Raw genomic sequence first — 26134 nt, forward strand, 5'->3', positions numbered from 1 at the left:
AAAAAAATTCCACTGATTGCATGGTAAAGTGGCGTGATCCATTTTGCCCAACCCTTTGTCATAAGATCCTTGAAAAAGAAAGTAAGTTCTGTAATAGCCTTTTCATTGAAATATTAAAGGGGTTAATGATTCCAAATTCAAATTTGTTACTCAGCAAAAAATTACTTTACAGATGCAGTTTTTGAGGCCGAATCGCACCCCTTGAAAAAAAGACCTCCTGGCCTCCTTCATTTGCTCAAATCAAATTTCTCAAGAAATTCACTCTGAACTCTATTTATTTTGTTAGAAAAATGGCAGGAATAGACCTTTTCATAAATTACCTTACGAAAATCAATTGCCTCGCTTTGAAATTATTGCCATGGTGATTAACTCCCGGCAGATTTTATTAAAACCGCTTTCTATTCATAAAGAAATCATTTAATGTCTCAAGGGACATAATCACCATGGTAATTGTTTGAATACGAGGCAAGTGATGTTCGTGACGTAATTTATGAAAAGGTCTATCGAGGAATCCTCCCGTTGAAGTAGAGTAGTGTGTTTCATTTCATCTCTCGAGGAAGTGTTGACTTCTTGAATGATGCTTCAAAAATCGATTAGACTACAATGAGCGAATTATTATTATCTCAAGACGTTTTTAAATGATCTTGAAAATATAAGACCTTTGCATCTTGAAAACTCTCTTATGTAGAGTCAGGCCCTTAGACTTCTCATAGGTCCTTTACTAAGTTGTTAAACATTATATGGTTCTTATATTTGAAGGCAGATTGATTAAAAAAATGATTCATCTTTGAATAATGTATGAATGCAGTATCGAAGAGGATGGGGACTCCTCATCAAACTAAAAGGTGTTAGGTTTCAAAAATCTTCGCGTTTTTGCGTCAGACCTGGTTGCCCCCTATATTGAAAATAATCTGAACCATGATATTTTATTTCCATTAGAATGATCCCTAATTTTATGTGGAGGTCTTCAGTTGTAATTACAAGAAATCACCAATTGATTTTCCATCCCTATTGGTATTAAATTGTTTATTTTATCCCCAATATAAAATTATCTTCGACGAGGTCGCCGAGATCCTGTAAATATGACACTCCAAGCCCGGTGGAGCAACGGCTAAAGTGGAGAGAGAGGCTGACGGCTCAAAATGAGATAAAATTTGGTAGGAATTTGAGAAAAAAATCTCAGTTGCACAAAAGTGGGGAAGCTGAATTATCCCAAGTCTCCTCGCTTCCGCCGGGCCTGCATTCTAGTGGAAAATCAGAACTGTACCCATTGAAGCTTATTTTAACATAACATTGCGGTCATATATGAAAAATATTTTCTTTAATTTTTGTTCTCGAAAAATTCTATTGTGTTTTTGTTCATTTTAAAGGTATTTGTATTATTTGCAAAAATATGTGGTTATTTTGCAACTTTTCATGCATTTTTGTTGTTAAAAACAACACTAATTTTATTTATTTACCCATAAGTGGGATCTTTTTGTGCATGTCAACTCTCAAGAGGCATACATACAATAAATTTTTAAGCTTTTTAATGATTCAAGGAGCAAAGTCTGGATAATATTTTGTAAACAAATCGAAACTGCAAACAAATCTTAATCAGCTAAAAGAATTTGATACATCCTTCCATATCACATCATAACCTGGAAAAATATTATTACAAATTATCGGCGTGACATTCTAAATTATGGCGACCAATCATTCCATTGATGAAATGCTTTTGGAGATGAACAAAGTCGAAGCTTTCATGCTATCAAATGGTATCTTTTCCAACACCACCAACAACAGCAAGAATAACAAAGGTAATTGAAGTGCTTTTAAGAGAAAACTATCCAATATTTTAGATGGATACTTCAACTTCTTATCTTAAGTACAACCATGAAATACTTCGAAATGATTGACAACATTTAGAAAATCGACTGTGAAATTAATCAGGTGCCAACTGTTTCGCTCAATAGTTCCATAATTCGATACAATGATAGTTATTACCGTTCCTAATGATCTTTTTCACTCATTTGAACATAACTTTTCATCCGATCGACGAAATTCGATAAATGATGAGCCAGCGAAATTCAAGTTTCACTTTCCTCTTTCTCATGCAAAAGAACATAGAACTTCGAGAAAATCCACTACAAATTATGGCCTACGAGGTACTTAGGATAGGGCTAAATACCCTTGATTATCAGGCAATGATATCACCTTGAAACCAGCATTACAGGAAAGAATAATTTATGTTTCAATGATAGTGCAGCGTATAATAGGGAATGTACATAAATTACAGGGAATGATAAAACGAACTTAAAGGGTGTTATGATGTCCAGACAAGTAATATTATGCTTTCTAGGAGAAACAAATTGAAGGTCTCGATTTTTTGGGGCTAAATTTTCCAGTAGCATACTACTGCATGAACAAATGATCTATGTATGTAGCTTTTCTCATAAAGTTTATCGATGCTCTACATATACGCCTCAAATTGCGGCATTTTCTTGTGAAGTGATTTTGTTTACATCGATAAGTGCCCAACTGTGCGCTTCAAGGGGACTTCAAGTTATTTTAAGACGAAGAATATCCATTTCAATAATGTTTACATAAATCAAGATTTTCTTTATCCTTTCGTAATCTTCAACTAAATATAGGTGATGGAGTTTATAAGTCTCGTGGGTGGTTGGCAAAAGTAACTTTTCCAGTCCTTCAAGAGATTAAACTTAATCTTCTTATGATTTTAAGAACCTCTCTTCGGTCATCTAGTCTACAAGACCACCATCTTGAGGAATGTCATTTAAATAATATCATGAAAAGATTTTCTGTTTTAACTCTATACTAAAAGAAATGAAAATCTCAATTCAACCAATTCAGCCATGAATGTGCTAAAGGGGCTAAAGTATAGTTACCTAGTATAATTACCAGAACAAATCTTCAGTATCAAACTCTGCAGTATAGGTATATAACATTTGCAGCTAGTAAAAATGAGACCTTAGCTCTAGCATAATATTTTAAACAATAATTTTCCAATATTTCAAAATTATAGTTCAACTTGAATAATTTTCTAGAGTGCTTCTACACCATGAGCCATTAAACTACAAATAAGAAGCAATAAGGGAAAAAAGGAGACACTAGAAGCCTTTATATACGCAAAAAAAATATTAAAGGAACACTTTTTAAGTTGGTGAGGAAATATATCTTGACAGCTACTTCAGGCTTATAAAGTATGGTCAAAGGGGGCCTATGGTTCTCTCTTTGTAACTCAAATGTGTTTCTTCAAGTTTGTTTTTAATGTTAATTGGTAATATCCTTTATTAGACCTCGCTCTCTTGATTCATAATCCGTTATGATTTAAGTACTTTCGTGGTACTTTGCGAGGTTGGTTATTTACAAATTACAATTTATGAAGGGGTTGTTCAATACACATTTTTGACCGTAGTCGCGCGGTCAGGCCCGTGCCACTTAATTAATTAATTATTCCCCTAAACTCGATCCAATCCTATTTTACACCTTTTTTTATTGTCTATAGGTGCGAGAAAAAGCTATTTTAGGGGTGGTAAAACGGACAAAAGAATGCACGCGCTGCAATCGGAGGCTAAAGTCGAAAAGGTGTATTGGGAACCATTCGACATATGATTTTCCATGATTATACATGCAACTTTCACATTTAAATAATGCCTCGATACACATTTTCGACCGCAGTCGCGCGGTCAGGCCCGTGCCACTTGATTAATATTAATAATCCCCCTAAACTCGATGCAATCCTTTTTTACACCTTTTTTATTGTCTATAGGTGCGAAAAAAAAACAGACAAAAGAATGCCTGCGCTGCAATTGCCCGGCTAAAGTCGAAAAGGTGTACTCGACAGATGATTGCTCATGATTGTTCCAACTTTCACTTTTTCATTATGCCTAATAATGATTCAAATATCAATTTTAAAATCAATTACATGTCTTTTTAAAAGAAAAAACTATATAAGAACATAAGGCTTCGATTTTAAAGCTTTTTGGAGCCTTAAACACCTATTTTCTCAGGAAATTGGACAAAGATACTAATAAAACGGTGAAAATAAGAACATGTTAAGAGCGTTTTAAGCTTAAAATTCAGAAAGTTGAGAAAATCCGAAGACTTCAAAATTTTGGATGTTCTTATAAAAAAACGTGTAATATGCAATAAAGAATAGGAAAATAATTTGTGCCTAGATTAAAAAGTTAAAAACTTGCTTTTGCTTCCGAGGTGTTGTGCCTTTTCATAAGCCCGATGAGAAATCTCAGTTTAAGAGTCATAAGAACTAATAATCTTTTTTCTGAGGTTCGGTTGCTCTTTTTCGCACTTTGAGTCCTAAATTGCTCTTATCCTGTTCTCATTTTCGATGCAAGATTGAAGAAATTTAGGCTTTAAACCCGATTCTTACTACTTTGACCCTTAAATTGCTTGATATTACAGTGATTCTAGGCTTAGCATTGTTCTTAATTTGGTCTTAATATTTTGACGGTTTTTAGCCTTGACGTTCTTATGAAATTATTCTTATAAAAACACTCTTTGTTTTAAGACAATTTTATTAGAATAATGAGGCTCAAAAATACAAAAAGAAATTCAAAAGAGGAATAAGAAATGCTGAATTCTAAGCAAACTATGGGTCAAATTATTGAACTTTGAAAAATCAAATACATTATTCCTAACTCAGCGTTGTTCATAAACTTTTTAAACTTTTTTTTGTCATTCTTGAGCCTCATTGTTCTTAACATTGTTCCTATAAGAAAAAATACTGGTAATCGTTTTAATGTCAGCTTGAAATGACACTTTTTTGCAACCCCTCCCCTAAATATGGTGTCAGCCCACAGCACGATTTAAAAAAGGTTTTCAAGATTTCAAAATCATCTGGCCACCGAAAGTTGAAACCACGAGTTGAATTATTTCAGTTTTTCAAGCTGAAAAGCCTGTATTTACAATTTTTTTGAAATTGCAATGAAATTATAGATCTTAGCGTTTGTTTAAAAGGTAATCTTCGATAGCTTTGTTTGACAAAACACGCTAATGATTTTTGCACAAACTTATAAAACATGTCTACTATGTAACAATAGATATAATGAAAAATTATTTACTGCAAAACTTGAGAAGGCGTGTAACGGCTAGTGTAAGGTAAGCAATTTCTGTCTTGATTGTGCGTCGTTTGTTGATTTAAGTACAGACAGTCAATAAATGATTTGACACTTTTAAATCATCTCAAATTGTCGCGAGTGAGAGAAAAACGAAATTGTAAAAAAAAAAAAAAAATATTTCAAAATTCATGACAACAAAATATCTGCCTAACACTCTTCATTCAAACTCATCGCCTTGTCAAAGAAACAATCACTAAGACCACCTACGAAGGAGTTTTTTTAACAATAGATTTAATGAGCTTCCATTGTTTAAATATTCTCCTCCCTGGACGCAGTTTAATGAGTATATGCTAAAGCCGCATACACAATAGTTGAATAACATATACTAGAAAATAGAAATAGAAAAAATGTATCGCTTGAAAATTGACATAGCTGGTCTCATTTTACCGATAGTCAGGTCCACCCCCATGTCAATATAGACAAATCTTATGCTTTATCTTCTAGTAAACGAGCTTCTTAATTTTCAAATATCTTTTGAAGGCGTCGCTAAGTTTTTTGTATACACAGACATAAGAACCAGACGAAAATTTGAAAACAACAATTTTTCATGTAAAAAAATTACTACCGCTTGTGGATTGAAACTTGGGGATAAGAAGATAATTGATGGCCCATTTCTCACCTTTCATCATTAACAAAGATTATTGTAAGTTCGATTATTTTTAAAGCTTCTTCTCTTTTTTATTTAATCACCTTTTGTTTGTTAAGAAACCTACTGTTCAGAAGAAAGTAGACGAAAAAAAATTTCCGCGAAATTACAAAATTTTCCGCAAAATATTCTAATTTTCCGCAATTATTTTTTCAAAAATGCGCGCCTCATTTTTATTTGACCCAGTCCACGGTTAAGTTGTTTTGTATTCTGAGTGGAAACTATTGGCAGTACAAACTAAACTACTTCAAGAATCCGTGAGAACTATTTCAAGTGTTTCAAAGCTTTTAATGGTTAATTTTTTGTTCATTTGTCAGACAGTGTTTATGAAATCACTTGAGATTCTTTCTAGAAATATTCAGATCATATTTTTATCGTATTATAACTAGCCCGTGAGTTTTCCTTTTCTGTAGGAGGTCGGACTGAGGTTTTTTATAAGTGTTCTATCACTTTTTTTCGAACAATTGATTTAATTGTTTGGGTTTATATAACTGTACTATAGTACAGCATAGTATAGTAAACTCATTGTATGAAATTCCGATCAACTCTTGAGCAAGTTTTTTGAGATCTCAGAGAGAGAATATTTAACTTTAACTGATCTTAGCTGCTCATCACTTTCCATATCTATTTATTAATTAATTGCAATGAGTCTATCATTTTTTTTTAGAACTTGTAAAAACTTACATGATAATAGCCCAAAAATATTCAAAACTATGGAACGAAAATAATCATGAATGTGGAAAAAGTTCTAACTCAGCATCGACATGCAAACTTTCAAAAAAAGTCATATGATCATTTATATTTCTCTCGAAAAAGTTTCTTTGAAACAAAATTATTTTTACCGTAAAGATAATCTCTTCAAAATTTCGGAAATTTATTTCTCGCCAAAATTAACTTTTCATGTATTTTTCATATAACCCTTTAATCTTGGCCAGAAACCAACTCATTTTTAGGAAATAAAGAACAAATTTACCCTTTTAATTGCAAAAACCTAGTTCACAAAAAAACTTGAAAAGTTGCTACCTGGAAAATAAAATTTCTTAACAAATGTGTTCCCAAACATTAGTTATCGGCAAGTTCTCTTATGGTACAGATCATTGAATTGTTTACGGAATGCATGTAGATATGACCCGATAAATCCGACAGTAGATATGAAGGGCTGTGAACGATTGAAATAACTGATAAAGTTAACTGCTTTGGTGTGCCTATCGTAGGAGCAAAGAATCAAAATACTGGGGATGGGCCGTGGTCCCCTGGGTTCCATAAGCAAAAATGAAACCATAACCGTCATGAAGTCTAAGCAGATATTAAAAAGGGACACGCAAATTCTGACAACCTGAAAAGGGGTACAAAAAGTTGATGGGCGGGGAAATATGACAATAATTGAGAAAAAATAAAATTATTGACATAGCGATCTCACGTTCGGTTCATAAGCTTGTAATCGAGCCATAAACATTCATTGTCATTTTACAATGGTCTGATCACAGTCTTGATATGCTTAAGTTTTTCATAGATGGGTAGAGTCTTTAACAACGTGGATAGACCATTAGCCTATTCTTTTTGACAGTCTTTTTTCGAGTGTTTCCTTTGAATCCACGTTTAGCTGACATGGCTAACTGGAAGGAGCTAATTTGACGACCGTATAGGTATAGCTCCATAAGCCCTGGGTGGTGAGAAAGGAAAGGGTACTAATATAATCAAGCCCATATGAAATAATCAACCCAACTAGCAGTTGCCAGCTAGCACGATCTCAATGAACATTGAAACAATGTATTTGTCAACTGGTGGTAAACCTAGATTGTTTCGTGAAATTGTTTTTATTTCTAGGTTATGTTAGCTTCAGGCCCTATATTAAGCATTGATTGTTGCGTATTAAAAACTGAGTTCTACGCATCGAGTAAGACTAAGATTACGTTCACACATAACGGTTCCGTTTCGCTCCGAAACGAAATGAAGCCATTCTATTGGTTAAATTCAAGTTGTACGTCACTTCTAACCAATAGAATGTCTAAGTATATAAGCCCCAATGAAAAAAGGCATGACTGCAACGCTCAAATATCGATATCTTAGGACTTCACCAGGTTTGAGATGTTTCAAAAGTGTTGAAGTTAAACGAATCTTTTGTTATATTTGTGTTTCTTATGAACCTTTGTTAGTTTTTTTGTATGTAAAGGAAGACTTACAGGTTTGATGGTGTGAGGGTATTAGCCCTTTCTACCATCCGTGGTGTTCAAAGATAAATGTGACGGTATTTGGGTGTGAAAAATACCGTGCGGTGACAAAATAAGGATTTAGGAAAATTGGTATTGGTGTTGATGGTATGCGTCGGTATTTCGGTGTTCGCAACCCCCGCACGTCCCCACGGCAAAGGGTTTAATATTTAAAGCGAGCCTTTAGAAAATGGTGAGGTTTTATGTAAAATAAGTGATTTGTAGAATATGCCCAAAAAACGCTGTTTTAGCGCCATTTGTTCCCAGTTAAAGGCGCCATTATGGGAATATCCACCGTCTCTCTCATCAAGGAAAGAAAATATCATCACACACAAGATACAGACATAACGCAACCAGATATTTTAAATGTTAATATAAAAATCTGAACAATCGAGAATTTTAAAGTTTTTAACTTATTTGGAGTTATCGAGACGAAACGATGAATTTGATTTTGTCGCTGACCATTTGATTTTTTGAACCACGGATTTGGATAAATAGTTACAGTACAAACAAAAAATCAAGTTACTCATGGTATCGAAGAGTTCTACGAAGAAAAAACAATAGCCCACTTCTATTGCTATTTATTCACTTTTAATGTTTACATAGCATTTCGATTTCTTTTCTTTTAAGATGCAGGATAAATCTTCCGTTTATTTAGTTTATTGTGAACCTTGTAAGCGCACTTGAAAAAATGTGTTCTTCTTTGGTAAGCAAGCTTTGTGAAGTAGCTAATTGAAATGTCTGAGTTTTTATGAATGCCTTTTTTAACAACTACATTACATACCACTTCTGAAAAAGGAAATGTAAATATATAAACAAAATGGTATTTCGGCCAAGGCATTTCATGTGAGTAGCTTTTAGATACTTCACCAATGTTTAGATTTTGAATGGGTTTTTAATGAGGTAACTCTTGGGTGTTTTTGATAATATCAAGAGTACTCTATACTAGTATGGATATTTCATTATTTGAATTTTGAGTACATATGCAATGGCAGATCATCTCTGGGTACATAGAGCTGCAAGAGGAAGGATACACATAGTGTTTCACTGTAAAAATTACCCAAAACAATAGATTTGAACAATAAATTCTTTTGTTTGACAAGGTATGTTTTATAGGACACACTGTATCATTGCTAGATTGGAGTGCCGTTTTCGTTGAGGTTCAAATGAATTTAAAACTTAATTCCAAGATTTAAACCCGTTGGTAAAGACTTGTTATCATTATAATTGCGATTGCAAGATATTATCTTAGAATGAAACCAATTGTTAAAATCAATAAAATTGAAAGCCTAAGACATTGCTGGTGATTGATGGAGTAATATAGATGAAGCAGTGTTTTTACTGGTGATTTTTACTGTTGATTTTTACTGGTTTTATCTACCAATGGCATTCCAACCTACCAATTGCATTCCAACCTACCAATCGATATTTCAATTGCAATTGCAATTGGCAATTCAGAACACCCCCTTCTCACAGATTCGGTAGGATCTTTTCAGCCAGTGGGGATAAAAATAACACACTGGAAAGACTAACATAATATTTTGCAGTGAGGATTGGTTTATTTGGTTATTTTCGGCGGGGAAAAAATTGGAGTATAATTTTCCACCGGGGACGGCATTTTGGCCAATTTTTCCAGTGGGAAGGGTCAGTGGTTTCAGAGTATCAATCGAAAATTGAATTACTGAGATTTACAACTAAAAACAAAACAGTACTGTGTCCATACTGCATCACCGTCAATGAGAAAATTATTTTGTTGTGCTTTTCTTTTTCTTTTTTGTTCTTTGGTTGTGAGTTCCAGTCTTGCCAGATCCGTTGGTTTTCCAGTGGCTCTGGTGCCTGGTCAAAGACAATATTAGAAAGACTATAATCACTTCATTGTAATTCTTTTGTTGTTGTTGGTCAATAAATCGATCCATTCTAATTCAAATACAATGCCAGTGGAAAGAATTCACATTTCTAGGTATATTTATTTGCATTTCATTGAAAAATCATGGAAATCTGCAGTTTAAAATAGTCTGAAATTTTTTAAGTTCTAAAGTTTCACATATTAAAATGCTATGCTTATATAATTTGAGTTATGGTATGACTCATGACATACCATTGTAGGTAGTCTCACCGTATAGATAGATTGTGAGCAACGGTAGAATTTTTGCAGAAATTGCAACGCCATGGGAGCATCTCTCAAATCTATTGTTTATATTTCAAAACCACATTTTAAAGTGGTTTTGATTGATGGCCTATCCCAGAAATGTACTTCAAAAAATATAAAGTATGTGTACCACTTCAAAAGGTCTTTTCATTTAAGATAATGCCTCCTATTATTTTTAGTTTTATCTTTATTATTTCAAAGACTCCTTCTTGTTTTTTGTGGACTTTCGCAAAATGTGGTTATTTCGTTCATTGTGGTATTGTAGCAGGTATCAGATGCCATAGAGATGGTCCTCTGAGAGAAACGTTAAGTAAATATGAAAAAGGATTTGGATAGCAAAGGTGTGTTTTAACCTGTTTTAACTAATTAAGTGCAGTTATAGGTTAGTTAGAGTAACATATCTAAGTACTAAGGACGATTGGTAAAATTTTCCGCGTTAATTCTGTCTGAGTGGCACTACTCTTGTCGTCTTACAGGGGTGCTCCACTAAGGCTCGAAAAATAGACCTTAAGTGGGACTCATTTTTTTTTGAAAATTTGGCCAAAATTTACGGAAAACCTGAATGGGACTGAAATTCTAAAATTGTCTCGAAATTTTCAACTTTTTCTCCCCACCATTTTTCCCAAATTCGTTCAAAAAGATACCTTACGAGGGTTAGTTTTCGAATTTTGGTGTTTTTGCGACCCTACCTGGGACTCAAGGAAGTGAAAAAGGTATCATCCTCCTTTCAAAAATTCTGCATAAACATGTATTAAAATTGAAAGTTAATTATAATCCTACGAATTAGCCTCATCTTTAGCTTTATATGTTCGCAGTCGTCAGTGCAGATAAATTTAAAAAGCTCTTTCAAATTTGATAGATTATAAGATATAAATAAGAAAAATTATTGTTTCGTTGACGAAACCTTTGGAAAAAAATAAATAACATAAAACAACATGGACCAATCGAGAAGTTCTTTTGACAATATGGCACCAGCAGTAACAACATCATTTCTGGTAGATAGTATTTTAAATCAACGACAACAAAGTGTAGATGTCTTCGAAAATAGACTTTCATCTCCTCCCATGGATCCGCACTATGGTGGCCCCCCGCCACCACATGGTTACCTAGGTTACCAACCATGCGCACCACCTTATCTTTACGGTGGTGAGCGTCGAATTCCGAAGTGGGAACGCCATGATCCGGATGACGTATCGAATAATGGAGGAACGTCGCCGATAAGTCCTAGATCACGATTACCTGGTGATTATATGGCTTCGCGAAGGGCTGAAGAACTTATGGCGTTTGGCAATATGAAGAATGAACCCGGACGGTTAGAAGTAGACCCAGGGTTAAGCTGTATGGTTGCAGAGGCAGAGAGAAAAGCTGGACATAATCATTATGATACAAACAGTAAGACAAATATATTTCTGTTTCTGCGATTTCATGTTTTTGATGGATTCGTCGTAGTCTAAAACAATCCCATCTCACAGACCCGTTTGGACCCCCTTTCACTAACAAAATAACGCCGATAAATATTGTCCCAGTGTAAAATTATACTCCGTGCTATTATTTCCATTCCCACTGAATTTTCTGACTTGAAAACAATGGATCTCAAATCCCCAGCGATAACAGACATTTGAAGATCAATCCCCATCGAGTTTTAGTTCTATATTTTTACCCCTACCAGAAAAATCCTACCGGGTCTATGAGAAGCTTTGTAGGGTTGTTTTAGCCGCTATCTCATAAAATCTTGCATTACTACATAGTCTAGTCTTTCAGTTGATGGTTGTGGTATTTGGGTGACATTGGTCAATTAGGAATGTGTCTTTGTTTGAATGTCTAAAAGCCTACGAAGAAAACCCCATTGAAACAACTGTCAAGTAGCCTTCAGTTAAAACCTCAGATCAGTCTAAAATGACATTTTCAGGAAAGTTTGGATATTATTTGTTTGACACTCAGACTTATTTTCAAGCACTCGCCAGAAAATTCTTTCAAAAAGTTGGCAAGCAATTGTATTCTTTTAAGCTTGTGTGAGAATTATGTTCTTTAAGTTTGGAATTTTGGCAAACGTTGTCTTTATGAGGCTTGAAATTTCAAAATAGTTGAGCAATTTCTTAAAGCAATATCTTGAAAATATCTCCCACATTTCAAAAGATGAACATTTGAGCAAAATTTTAGTGTAGGCTCTATGTAAACTACTTGAAAAATCATAATCTATCAGATTTATTTTTAGAATAGAATTTAAAGTAAACGCAGGCTGCTAGCAAAAACGCCTACGATTTTGTTAAGTCAATAACATGAATTCTAAGAACGCAACAACATGGGGAAACTCAATAACATAGTTCATTTTCTGGGGTTGATAATATAGGGTATAATATTCCTAAACTTTCCAGAACGATTCACAAAACCATGTTTTCTATAATTCTTTGACATTTTGTCACTTTTTTTTCTCCTCTCCAAAAAAAAACATCGTCAAAAGGTAATTTCGGGAAATTGATGAATCTTTCCCAATGCTTAAGACTATTAAATTATCTGCCAGTCTTGGAAAAATGAAAAAATGAACCAACCAATGTAACGCTTTTGCAATTTTATCCGTAACAATATCAGAAAGGCGCATGGTTAATCACAATGAACTCTCGGGAAACTATTTGAGACCCCGAAAAATATAGGAACAGAAGAAATTATTAAGAAAAGAATATTTTTTATCTCCATGAGTTCCAGATCGAGAACGAGCAAAAAGTAAGGCAGTAGAAAAAGAAACCCTTCTGTGAAATGTCTTTTTGACCCTTTAGAAATTCGGAGAAATAAGAAAAATTTGAAAATTTAGTAATGCTGAAACCCAAAAAATCTAAAGCGTAAAATCCCATTGAATCCAATTCTCACTCAACCTTCAAACTCAACTTTACGAAAAACCATTTTCAACAACTGAGCAACATACTTCACTTAACATTTAAAGAAAATGACGAGATTCTAAAGTTTGAAAAGTACTTTTAAAGGGTGTATGTATAGAATACGACGTATAGAATTCATTTTAGAAGACATACTTTCTGTTAAAAGTGGTCCTCTAATAAACTACTCCAAAGTTCTTCCCACCTACTTTTACTGAAGGGCCTCACAGACACATATACTGTAAAAATATGTTACTTTTGGAAAATTGACCCAAGCACAGAGGACAGAACGCATTGTATTCAAGCTTATAACATTTATTTTTAGGTATTGCTTTAATTGACAATTTGACAGTTTGACAGTCAATGCAAATGATTTTTTTTTTCAAATTACAAGACATACAAGATCATACTTTTAGGTGAAAATTTTGTAAATTTAGTAAAAAACCAGTAAACCAGTTCTTGTGTTCTTAAAGAACCTTTGAGCCTAAACCGAATTATATAAATTATTCCAGGTTTTCATCCGGCTTTATTTTACTGACTCGACCCTTAATTTCTTAAAATTTGGCCATTTAAGATTCTGGGTTAGTTTTTTTTAATAGTTTGTTATTTTCGGCGAATTAGATAGACTACATATCATCGTTTTTATAAAACTGTGCTAATAAAAAAACGTCTTTATTGGGTACATTACTTGAAGATAAAATATTTCTATTTTCAAAGACTTCAAAGTCTGGTTTCGAGAATCTTTTTAGTTTGAAATTTGCTCAATTGTACAAACAAGACATTTTTACAGGCTTCCAACTGAAAAAAAATCTGGGCGTTTCTCCCGACTTTCTATTTGCTTAGTGAAAATAGAACGATGATTTTTTCAAAGTATCATAATCTTTTCCTGATTTTAGACCTGAAAGATTTGGGTTTTTTTAAGGCTTTTTATTTTTATAATGGCGTCTGTAAATTGAACTTTTGAAAGGAGGCAGGCTAAACAATCACATTTCAATCAGAATTTGTTCAAAGAGTAGTTGATTACCATGCTCAGAACCTCCTTTCATGTACAAAATTAAAACGCCTTTTTGTTTGACAAGGGAAAATATATTTTATTTTTGAATCAAACTTTACATCCAAACTTGATGTCTAAGTCCTAGTCCTAAAACCTCAGAGCAATTTTCCAAATATTTTTATGGAATGTGGTTACAACTTTAAGGCAACACTTGATCAATTGAAAGCACATTGATTCAAAGACTCAAATGATATAGTGAAAATGTTTCTTAAACTTCCTCAGAAATTTAGATTGTAAGGGGGTGCACTTTTTTTCTAGAGCTATCGATAAACCGAAAAGATTTCTTTCAATTAAAGATTTACCGATAAGTTTTTCGATTAATTACCGATTCCCAATAAGAAATCACTATCTTATAAATTAGAAAGCTGTACAACTATCCCCTTAAACGGAATTTTGCATAACTCCAAAAAAGGGAAGGAACTACTGCAAAGCTGATACAAAACTTGCAAACAATATTTATGAAAGTCTATGATATCTAAACGTCAAAACAATATTGTGTGTAAAGCTTGCGTTATAGTTGTAATAATTTCCTATGGAACATTGAACTATCTCATTGCCAGTTTGAAATTTAAGTTATTTTTCTCTAATCATAGATTCATTTTGTAATAACGTGTACGAAATTTTTGAAACCGAAATTTCGAGAGGTCAAATAGAACCATTATCGGGTCTTTGAAGCCAAGACATTTTTATGGATTGGCTAAAAGCAATAAGGAATTTCAGATTACTGATTATTATAAAAAGTCTTGACTACTTTTTAGGATGGCCTTGTTAAAAACTGTGTAAAATCAAGAGCCCAATGACAAAAATACCAATCTGACACATTTTTAGAATTAAGCTTGGATTGCAATGATGACATAATCTTAAATCTATTTTCTTTCAATTTGATTTATTTGATGACGTCAGTACTGTCACGGATAAACATGGTTAGTGCACCGGTCGGGAGAAATGTGACGCTTGTAATGTATAAATTGGTAAATGTATTGGCGACTGAACCTTTGATTGCCACTTTGGAGGAATTTTACCTGTAATGTAAAATGCCAAATATCCCCAAGCAATGGTAAAAACCTTCACAGAAAGCCATATCTATTTGCTTGATTTATGTATAAAACGCAATTCTGGGTAGAATACGAATCTTAAAATACCTTTAAAACATTTCAGGATAATTTTATATTGGAAAAAAAAACTTTCTTACAAAAAAGATGAAAATGAAAAAAATTTCATCTTTAATTTGAATATTTACCATTAAATTTGTATGAGAAGATAAAAAATCATGTAAAAAATTAATTAGATTTTACAGTAAATCCGAAAAAATACAGCAAAATTAGCACGATTAAATCAATTCAAAAACCAAGTGTTTTTGAGGTTTTGTTACAAACGTGAGCGCGCGATGATAATTAAGAATTTTTCTTCCCTTCTCTAAAAAAAAGAAAATTAAACTTTATAAAGTGTCAACGGGATCATGAAAACCTTTCTGTTTGGAAATGGGTTGGTTTTTCGAGGTTTTCAAACTCTATAAAGTTTTAATAAAGATTGTCATCCGCTGTATTTTTAAACGCGTATAAATTTTAAAGAAGTTTTTTTTTTCTGAACAAAGCAAAATTACTGAACTCAAGTATATAATGGCTCATTGTTAATGATATTTCGGGTAAGAGTGCTAATATTTTAGAGAATTCATGCTAGATTATATTGTAGGAAATTGGTATAGGGATATCAGTAGGGCTATATCAGTGTGGCTGCTTCCAAAACTTCTAATAATTAAAAAACTAGGCCGACACTCCTAACAAAACAAGTGCAGTAATGGAAATTTTTAAATGAAATCATCCTAACTGACATTAACAATACTTATGAAGAACTCTTAATTCTGGAATTGTGCTTTATTTCTTTGCTTGCATTTTCAGCGAATGATTCGATTTGATGAGCATGTCGAAAAATTTCGAGAACAGGGATTAAAGGGAAAACGATAAAAAGTATGCTTGTGCGATAAATTTATACCTAATATTTTCAATTTAACTTCATTTTTCAAAGCTGCCAGCCCTATATAATATCAAAAGATTCATATCTGATTCCTGCTTGCTGAATTGTATTTTTGCTCAAATTTTCGAAAAATTTAGCTCACTTCTTTCTCCTCGCTATGTTTTTCTCATGAAAGTAAAAACGTTTTACCTTTCATAATTATTTATTTCAATTTTTCCAATTTTTAGACCCTTATTTTTCCCAGTGAGACCTCTAATTCCGAAAGCGGCGACCTTTTTCTTCGATGTGTTCTGAGAGTATGTTTCAGCTAGAAATTTTGATCTGTTTTGATCAGATCTTCAAATAATAATCAGCTAATCAGAAATAATGATGAGTTCTGACGAGACAGGGGTATAATCAAGGTCATCTTGTTGTCTAGGTAACCCTAGAAAGCTCCAGAACACATCTTTAAGAAGACAGGGGTATAATCAAAAGAAAATTGAAGTAATCTTGTTGAAATTTTCAGAACACATCTTTCGTGGAGAAAAACAAATATCTTACAAGTTTATCTTGGCAAACTGCTTTTCCTAGAATTTAGAACACATCAAACCATAAAGTAGTGATAAGTTTAGGGAGACAAATTGTGCCATAAAGGTTTCCTAAAAATTAGAGCACATCATTTGTATAAAAAATTGAAAGATCATAACATTTGTTATCCTAGAAGATCAGAACATATATTTCTAAAAAATCTCTTCGCCGGCTGCTTCCGTAATTCCCCCTTAATTCAGACCCAGACGCATTGACACCCCCTTCTCAAAGACCCGGTAGGATTTTTTCAGCCAGTGAGTGTAAAAATAACGGACTGAATCTCGATGGGGATTGATATTCCAATTTGTTCCCCGTGGAAATGAATTCCATATTTTCAAGTCAAAAATTTCAGTGGGGATGGGGAAAATAGCATAATATTTTGCAGTCAGGATTGTTTTATTCGATTATTTTCAGCGGGGACAAAAATAATTTTCCACTGCACTGGGGACGATATTTTGGCCAATTTTTCCAATTTTTCCAGTGGGTCTGTGAGAAGGGGGTGTGCATTAGACCATATTTAATTGCACTCGGCACGTAGCCATTGTACATGACTAGGGGAAAAAATGATCTTAAAACAAAAACATGATGAAATACTATCAGGTTTATGTTTTTGTTAAAAACGGTCTCATGGATAAAGTTCTCAGGGTACTTGAAAGTGAAAATATGTAAAGCATTTCTGCTCATCAACTTGGCTGATGTTTCTAAGGTGTAAACAGCCTTTTAAAATTTAATACCCTCTTTTTTCTTCGATTCCCATACACAGCTACACAGCACAATTTGGGCGCATTTCTTTTTTCAAAAAAATATTTGACAATTTGAGCTTTGTTATTATATACTAGTGTACATTAGTGTTTAAAATGACTCAGAGAAGGATTATCTTGGTCCGGAATTACGTCAAGAATGGTTCGAACGAACCATCAGTATGGATAACCAGCTACAAGTTTTTTTATAAGAACATCCACAATTTTTGAAGCCTTCGTATGTTCTTAACTTTTTCAAGCCTAAAAATATTATTCACATGTTTTTATATCCACCATTTATTTGAGCAAGAATATATAAGACCATAGACCTATGGTCTTATATATTCTTGATTTGAGCATTTTTGCCCATTTTCTAAAAAACCGGCTGTTTTAGAGTCGGCAACCTGTTTTTAACATTATGGCCATCGAAGACTTATGTTCTTATATAGTTTGTTCTATAAAAAACGTGTACTCTCTCGATTTGTAAAAGGAAAATTCAAACATTATAGCGAGAATAATTAGCATTCTCACACTCAAAGAGTAGATAGATAGTAGTAGTCTGGATATCCAGGCTGTAAACCTATTTTTTATTTTTGATATTTCTAGGCTAAAATTTTGCCAACCTGGGTTTAAAAGCATGTAAGTAGCCCAACAGTTTCCACTCTAGACATCCAGGCTAACGCACCGAGTCCCAACAAGTTGATAGTTGATAGTCAACCTGAACTCCTGGAGGCGTACAGTATATCAAAGACCTCGTAGAAATCCCTGCATTTTATGGATATACGGAGCAAACTATAGTCTATTTACCTAAAACAAGGAGATTTATTTGATTCAAGGAGCAAGGTTTAAAAGGTTTTGTTAACTGAAGGGACCATAGAGCTTGTTCGAGTTAAGGAGACATTCGAGTTATAGAGGCTCGAGTTAAAGAGACTGTATATTTTCTTATATAAGCATAACGTTTATAAGCATATGTAGGCTCAGTTTTTGGTACCTAAACAATGGCTCTATTGTTTGAGAACAATGAATGCTAAGCATAATGCAAGCCTGGAATAGGGACAGACAATTGCTTATATAAAAAAGATGTATACTGTATTCTAAATTAAAATGATTACCTTTTTTAACTGAATTGAGTACCTGTCCACAGAATCAATTCATTTTGGCACGTCCAAAGTTTCCCAGGAACTGCACCCAATTGGAATTTCTTCACACAACCAACAAAAATGACATTTCAAATCTAGAAATAATAAATATTGATGACTTTTTTAGTATAATACCCCTTTTTTCTTTGCAATACGTAATTAGAGGAAATTTTTTGAAGAGCCTGAAGTGTATTTAACAATACCTCTTCATTTTATGATGCAAAAAACATAATGACATCATAAATATAAGAGGGTGTAATGTAGAAGACCAATCAATCTTATTCAAGTTTAAATGCTGAGTGGCTATTTCCTTTTTTGTACAATGATAATTTAGATTGACAAGATTTGTAGGGGTTACATACGGTGCAACATTTAGTAAGGGTCCAAGTATGAATTAAAAACTTCGCAGATTTTCACGCACACGCTGAAGCACCATAAACACCTTAATTTGCATTATTCAATAATATGGATGTTCATTTTCAAGATAATTTTATTCGAGGATTAAATATTATAAAGGATCTTGAAAATTTTTGGTCCAAAATTTCCCGAAATAAAATTATTTCATTTGTTGGAAAAATTGTGGTAAAATATTTTACCAAAACTTCATTTAATCGATATAATCATCAAAAAACTTTGACTAAGGACTTTTTCGGGAAAATTACACTTCTCACAAAATAATTAAATGTAGGAAAGATATTCTAAAAATAACAAAACAAAGTCGGAAAACAAAAACATGTAAACAGAAAAACAAATAAAAGGGATAAACACTATTAAAAGTACAAACAAAACGCAAAATAAGTTCACCATCTTTCTATTTTGTTTCTAAAAGTGCAATAGAATTAATCGGGGTGATTAATTTTCTGACAGGATAATAAAAAAAATTGTGATGGTTATTAATTCAAAGGGAGCTATGAGAAAGTCTATTATTTGCTTTTCCAGATTTAGCTCGGTCAGAGTTTGAAATTAGAAGTTTTGGAGAAAACTTTGCAAAATTTATACTTTGAGAGTTTCACACAATGGAGCAAATTTCACCAGTGACTAATTTTGAGTTCAACGCACAGAACTTGAATTTTGTTTTCTATGATTCGTATCCACAAGCCTTCTGTAAGTTTTTCAGAATTCATTTCGTAGATTTTCAATTCCTTAGCGTTCTTTCCGCAGTATTTCTGTTGAATTATTTTAACCTATTCAAAAAAAGAACAATGTTCTTGTGTGTAATACTCTGGAACTAAGGCGTTCAAATATGCACACATTGATTTTTTACATAATTCAAAACATTTCCGATTTCCGACATAAGTCCGTAAATTGGTTTATCCGGTATCGATCGGTCTAATTTTAATTGGGTCATTTGTTTTGAGCTTTATTGGTTCTTAGAAAAACTTCAGGATGTATACCTTTCTAAATCGAAGCTCTATAATTTGCATTATAACTTTAATTCAAACTGAAACCATTCTCGTTACTACCTTGGAAAGCATTGTAAGTAATAGAGTGTCTCTATTTCGAATACTTAAGAAATTTGAAACAAAAGGCTCTGAAAGATATGACTAGCCAAGGTCTGACACTCCTGCTTAAGGATAGTTGATTGCATGCAATGTAAACTAGGACGGTCAGTGGCCCTGGGTAAGCAGTAGACAGAAAGTAAAGGCACCACGGAAAACTAAAAGAACGATTTGAAAATAAAATCACTTGTTTTTTTAATATCACTATTCGCCCCCAATATAGGGATAGGAGTAAAGTTTCAATGATGTATCTTTCGGATTGGGATCAAATGTGATGAATTTTTTGTACCCTGAATAACTTTGACTTTATTACGAGTAGTGTGAGAGCCAGCAATACAGATCTAATTATTTCTTACAATATGATATAGAGAGAGATATACTAAGTATTTGTGTAGTGAGAAGTAAGACATTTGCAAGAATCAAAAATACGTATTTGGGCACTCCTATCTCAGTTAACCGGCGAGAAGGGGGCGATTGGTAAATGTCGATGGATGGATTTCCTACAACAGTCTGTGACAGGACAAATCAACAAATTTTGGCAACTTTAGATGTTGGTGTGATTTTTATGGTTAGCAAGTGTAGCTTGTTTATATCTACCACCTTATACCGAAAATTAGTACATTCATTGAAAGAGATGGCCTTAAGTAAACAAAAAAATGTGACGATATAAACTATTTCACAAATCATAAAAAAGAACATTCTTTAAAGGTTACCAGTAATTCTACCATGAAGGTGTCCAAAGGAGAATATACAGTGTAAGAACCCAGCAAATCTTTGATAAACCTTTGGTCTTATTTTTTGGAACTTTGTTGAGCCTTAAATTCTTTTTATCCTTTTTCTCTTAGGCAAAAGTGAAGTTGTCTTAGGTTTTACATCTAATTTTTTCTAATTTCACTTCATAGACATTCAATATGCTTGCTCAGCGTTGCTTTTACATATCTCCACTTTTTGGTATTTTGAGCCTAACTTTTCTCATTCTTATAAAAAAGGAGTGTAGAAATATGTAGAAGCGACGGTAGGTGGCAATCTTTATCAGGCAAGGTCAGTCATCTGCACAATACCCCAGCTGGCACTTGACGTCGTATCAACGTCCATTAGACATGCATGATGTCCAAGTAACGTTATTTGAACGTTAAAACAACGTCGTGCTTGCTGCACAATAATCATAGTTTTAGTTGATCGTGGTGGCAATGTTTTTATTTGGTTTTAAAAAAATGTTGATGATGAAACATACTGGGTTCAGAAAAGGAACAAACAAAAAATTAGGGTTATGCGTGTTGACGTCATTCTAAGGTTTGTTAGCATTTCTGGTGATGTTATTCTTACATCGAAGGCCTCAGTTCAATGGAAAAGTATCTTTATAAGCCACGTCGCAAAAAAAAGCATCGAAAAAAAGTCACTGTTGTTTATCAAAAGTATTAAATCAAAATATAAACAGGATCTAAATTGGATTCCCTATGATTTTCTCTTGCAACTGGTTGGTCACCATATTGTCATTTTTGTATGCCTTTGGTTGTTTTTTTTCTTTTGTTATGTTTTTTGTGTATACGTGTTTTCATGGAAATTAAGCTTTATGTAAACCTTTTGGTTTGAACGAGGGGTAATCTTGCTATAAAAAGAGATTGTCCGTATATCATTCTAGAATCAGGCTTCGTGCAATATAGAGAATCTTAACTCAATACTGAGCTATTGGTTAATTTGAAAGCTTTGGTAGATCTCTCAGTGATTTTTGAGAATCTGAAATTTTGTGCAGCATGAAGTACGATGAATCAAATCTTCTTTCTTTGTCTTCCAACACAATGGAACTTATTCATGCGTTGAGTGATTGTTTCTTTGGGCCAATGACTGCTAATTGTCAATTGAAGAAAGGTAGATTGGTTGACAAAAGATTTTTTTTTTTTTTGGAATTGGTTCTTAAGTTTTGTTTTATTTGCGTTTTGTTTACAATCGTTTTGAGCTTCGAAAACTACCATTAGAAAATCAAGGACATACTGCCCAGAAACGCCCTATCTTTAACAGACTTTGATTAAAAAACACAATATGCGTAACCAAGTAAAACTCAAACATCCCTTTTTGCGTCGTTTCTTTTGTAGCGATGGTTATTCCGAGTGTAATATATACCTTACTATAAAACGGCAAATATTGGCCATCCATGGATTTAATATAGATGGCTTCTCTATATTAAATCCATGGGTTATCTAATAGCTTTAGAATAATAGACTTTATTCATGTCTATTTAGTTTCGATACATGCAATTCAACTTTGGTTGATTCAGTGTTTAGCTTGCCAAGGGAAATCGAAACTTACTTAGTAAACCAAGAGTGTTATTGACTTTAACCAAGAATTAGAATAACAGGAAACGAGAAATTTTGACGTTCCAAAAAAAAAAAAAAACAACTCAAATACTAGGTTACTTGCTGTCTTATAATTTTCAACAAATTACGAATTTTAAAATTTTTTTATGTTTTTTCCGTGTTTTTTTCAAGTTTAGTCAATCGACGGGCATATAATCATAATGAGCGCCAGTCTGATTTGCAATTGATTTGCAATGCAATCTTTTTCACCAGTTAGGCGAAAATTATTACGTCATCATTCCTTTTAAGATAAAAATCATGGGCTCAAAATCAGACTTACGGATATAAACCAACCTTGTGAAAATTTCCCTGTACATTCCCAACATTACTATAAAGAATTAGATCTAAAAGTCAGGTTGCCATGAGTAGTGTTTCTTTCGTAGTAGAAAGAATTTATAGCAGCCCTCCATTACAAGGTTGAAAGTCGATGAAAATGGATACACTAGAGTGCCCTTCAACATTGTCAAGTTTTGTAAAGAGAAATCTTACGACCCTCGACTTGTTTTACATCTAACGTTCTTGTATTCTTCTGTTTAAATTAAAAAGCCCTTTTTGTTATAAAACACAAAAATAGCATCACAGTCTTCTAAACCCCCCCCCCCCCCCCTAAAGGAGCAGTGCATAAACAAAGCTTACGGACAGTTCTTGCGAAATTGGCCTAAAAAGTGAAATCAAATTCCTACAAAATTTTTATGAATGAATAAACAAAGAGTATAGTTTTCTGACAAGTAGAAAATTCGTAAAAGTTAAATTCTACAAAAAAATGTTTGCGCAAAAATTTGTTTCCATAAGGTTTGTAAATGGTAGGTGGTGCGAACATGACCTAGAGTGAATGCTGAGTAAAATTGAAAGCATTCCTCTTCGGATAAAATGGGAGTAATCCTGCTAATACTATAGTGATGAACAATACCCGCTTTATCAATGTAACTATTTTTAGTGAAAACGCATAATAGGTCGCGATGCGATAATATAAACAAAAGCTGGCGTTGGATAAACAAGAATTTCTATTCTTCTCAAATACGCCATGACATTGATGCTTTGAAGGATTTGTTGTTTTTTGTGGTTTGGGAAGGGTACCACTTGTATATAAAAGCTAGAAACATGTACCTACTTCATATCACACTTCTACTTCAAAACACAACAAAATTTGTGAGGTACTTTTGACTCTCTCACACTTATAACAAATACGATTTTCTAAATTGGTACTCTTTGATACTCACAGGTGACCCATCGATCAATACAACAATTTTACCGACAGTTCAGCCGAAAACCGAGTACGACCCGACATCACACGACATGCATGCGACAAACGAACAACTTGTACAACAAATGCACCATCAAACGACGACAAAACCAATTCGAAAAAAACCAAGAATTTTATTTTCACAATCTCAAGTTATGGAGTTAGAGAAGAAATTTAAAGAACAAAAATATCTATCAGCTTCCGAACGTGACCAAATGGCATCAAAATTAAATCTAACACCAACACAGGTAAATTATAAATGACTTGCCTTCTTTCCAATGTGAATTTATATCATTAGCCTTAGCTCATACTTGAGCCCAACAAACAAATTTAAAGGTAGTGCAAGTTGATCTGGGTACGAGGTTGGCCTTAGCTATAACTCATGTTACTATATTGCTTAGGACTTCCATTTGGTTAATTGGATCAAGCCTATAGTTGCCACACTTCCAGAATAGATTGAAAAACAGCCAATCAAAGAGTTCAAGTTCTACATTTCAATAAAAAGTTTGCACTTCAATCAAAAGATTTCCAGAAAAATCTTACAAAAAATCAAAACCACTCATTTACTACGTTTAAATTTTTTCATTCCAGGTCAAAATTTGGTTCCAAAACAAAAGATACAAGTGCAAGAAACAATCACAAGAATCCAGGCGTGGAATCCACCCACCGCCCTACGAATGGCCTTCACTCTTCAACCACCAACGTAACGTTCCTGTCTTAGTACAACCACCATCATGCCCGCCCCATTGTTATCGCCCTTCGCCACCATCGGTTAATTTAAACTCGCCTATCCCGAGTGAAAGCTATACCGGTTATTTCCCGGAAAGCTACACTGCACCACATTACAATAACAATGTTTATTCAACGTCACCTTACAACCAATGGCCGTGCTACAAATGATACCATATTGAATTAAAAATGGCGGTGCTCAGTGGGATCTGATTGGTTGGATCAAGGAGTAAATGATGCTTTTTCTCCGTACGATGGTCTAAAAGTTCTAACGGGAAAAATAAAGCTAGGTACATGTCAAGATGGACGGAAATGATGACCTAAACTGAAAATTGAACCTTTTTCTAGAAGCAAGAAAGACTTATTTATTTTTTTACTAAAAGCGACCTGGCTGTCGCTCTTGCTTTCGAAATAAGAGAAGAACAAAATTCTTTATTTTGAAAAAACGGAGGAATGAAACACGCTGTAAATATTTTTTCATATACATTGTACATATTTTTTGTTTTTTTGTTGTTGTTTTTAAGATAGAAAAGATAGGGTTTTAGGGAAATTATAATTGCTGTAAAATAGTGTGCGGACGAATTTCTCAGAGGAAAATATTGTGATGGAGACCAAAGATTGACAATTTTTCCGTGGTCACACAATAAAAAAGGCTACAGCCTGGTTTCCATACAAAGGTTTATTACTTTTGGGTACTTTTAAAGGTCATGATTAAAACAAGGATGCTTTTGTTGGGATCTATTGTCAATGATCAAGTTTTGACAAGCTTTAGCCTGCTCCTGCAGCCAGTAGAAAAAATACTTTCACAATCGTCTTTTATGCTGTTTTTGGCTATAAAAACAATTTATGGGTCTTTTGATACTAAACATATCTCTGAGAATAAACCTCTTGAAATATCATTTTTGGTGAGGACGCATTTTTAACTTATTTTGTTTTATCGCAATATATATTTTGAAAGAGATATTTTTTAAAAGAAATCTTTTTTTTTGTACAGAGTTACTGTTTATTAGGAATATTTTGTTGGAATTGATATTAAAAAGCTAGAAAGATAAAAAATCTTTAAAACTTAATAATATTGAAATTTATGCACCTTAAGATGCTAATTATCGAGTATTGTTGACATGAGTAGACCCGTAGCTGATTAAGGGAGCAAAGGGGCTGGTCAATTCAAAATGTTTAGTTGAGATTTATCACGAAGGGGGGGGGGGGACTAATATCCTTACCGACCGATGGGGTGTGCCGCTGGGGTTCGAAAGATGAATCCTATGTGGGATTCGTTTTTTTTGAAAACTTTACCAAAATTTAAATGGGACTGAAATTCCAAAGCTTTCTCAAAATCTTCCACTTTTTACCCAAATTCACCCAATAAGGGATGGTGTTTTTGCCCCCCTACCTGGAACTCATAAAGGTGAAAAAGGTACTCTGACCAGTAGCACATCCTCGTACCCCTTTTTGCCCAAGTACCTCCGGAAGAAGCAGTTCGTTCATTTTTTTAAATTTTAGCCAATCTAAAAAGAGCTTTGGTCTTCACGGTACCAGACATCAACGTATGACTTCTAGTATGATAATGAGAATAATTTTGCTTGATTTTGAAATTATATTTTTGATTAATGGCTGAAGTTCACCCGTTTTCAGTAATTTTCATTCAAGGTTGTAGGTGTCTTCTGCCAAATAACCACTTGTGATTCATTTGGGGGAATTTCCTAAGTGTCAAAAAGGCTTTTCTTGGCACTATTGAGGAAGTTTTGAAAAATCTACCGACGTTTTGTCCATGATTGTGTCACATACTCAGTCCCTGCTAAGATGAAAGAAATCACAT

The 26134-nt window shown here is 33.5% G+C and overlaps 2 protein-coding genes across 4 annotated transcripts in view; one reads left to right on the forward strand and one right to left on the reverse strand.

Annotated features, from left to right (window-relative positions):
• LOC136814102 (uncharacterized) overlaps window positions 1-18595 on the reverse strand; it is a 62683-nt gene extending 44088 nt beyond the window's left edge. Inside the window, exon 1 of one of the 2 annotated variants that reach the window (XM_067070605.1) lies at window positions 18464-18589. The gene's annotated coding sequence lies outside the window, so the exon portion shown is untranslated. Of the gene's footprint in view, window positions 1-18463 lie in introns of both variants that reach the window. The other variant, XM_067070607.1, reaches the window with a different exon arrangement.
• Window positions 1651-25335, forward strand: LOC136814106 (homeobox protein Nkx-2.5-like). Of its 2 annotated transcripts, none has more exons than XM_067070612.1 (3): window positions 1651-1799; window positions 23566-23834; window positions 24178-25334. In XM_067070612.1, exons 1-3 carry the CDS (start codon window positions 1685-1687, stop codon window positions 24484-24486), a joined length of 693 nt encoding a protein of 230 aa, XP_066926713.1. In that variant the 5' UTR covers window positions 1651-1684; the 3' UTR covers window positions 24487-25334. The 2 variants fall into 2 exon arrangements, with proteins under 2 accessions (XP_066926713.1, XP_066926711.1); XM_067070610.1 differs by lacking the exon at window positions 1651-1799 and adding an exon at window positions 11010-11538 and having other exon boundaries at window positions 24178-25335.
• The last annotated feature ends 799 nt before the right edge of the window (window positions 25336-26134 follow it).

The sequence above is a fragment of the Clytia hemisphaerica genome, unplaced genomic scaffold, assembly GCF_902728285.1.
Source record: "Clytia hemisphaerica strain Z4C2 unplaced genomic scaffold, Clytia hemisphaerica genome assembly, whole genome shotgun sequence".
Classification (NCBI taxonomy): domain Eukaryota; kingdom Metazoa; phylum Cnidaria; class Hydrozoa; order Leptothecata; family Clytiidae; genus Clytia; species Clytia hemisphaerica.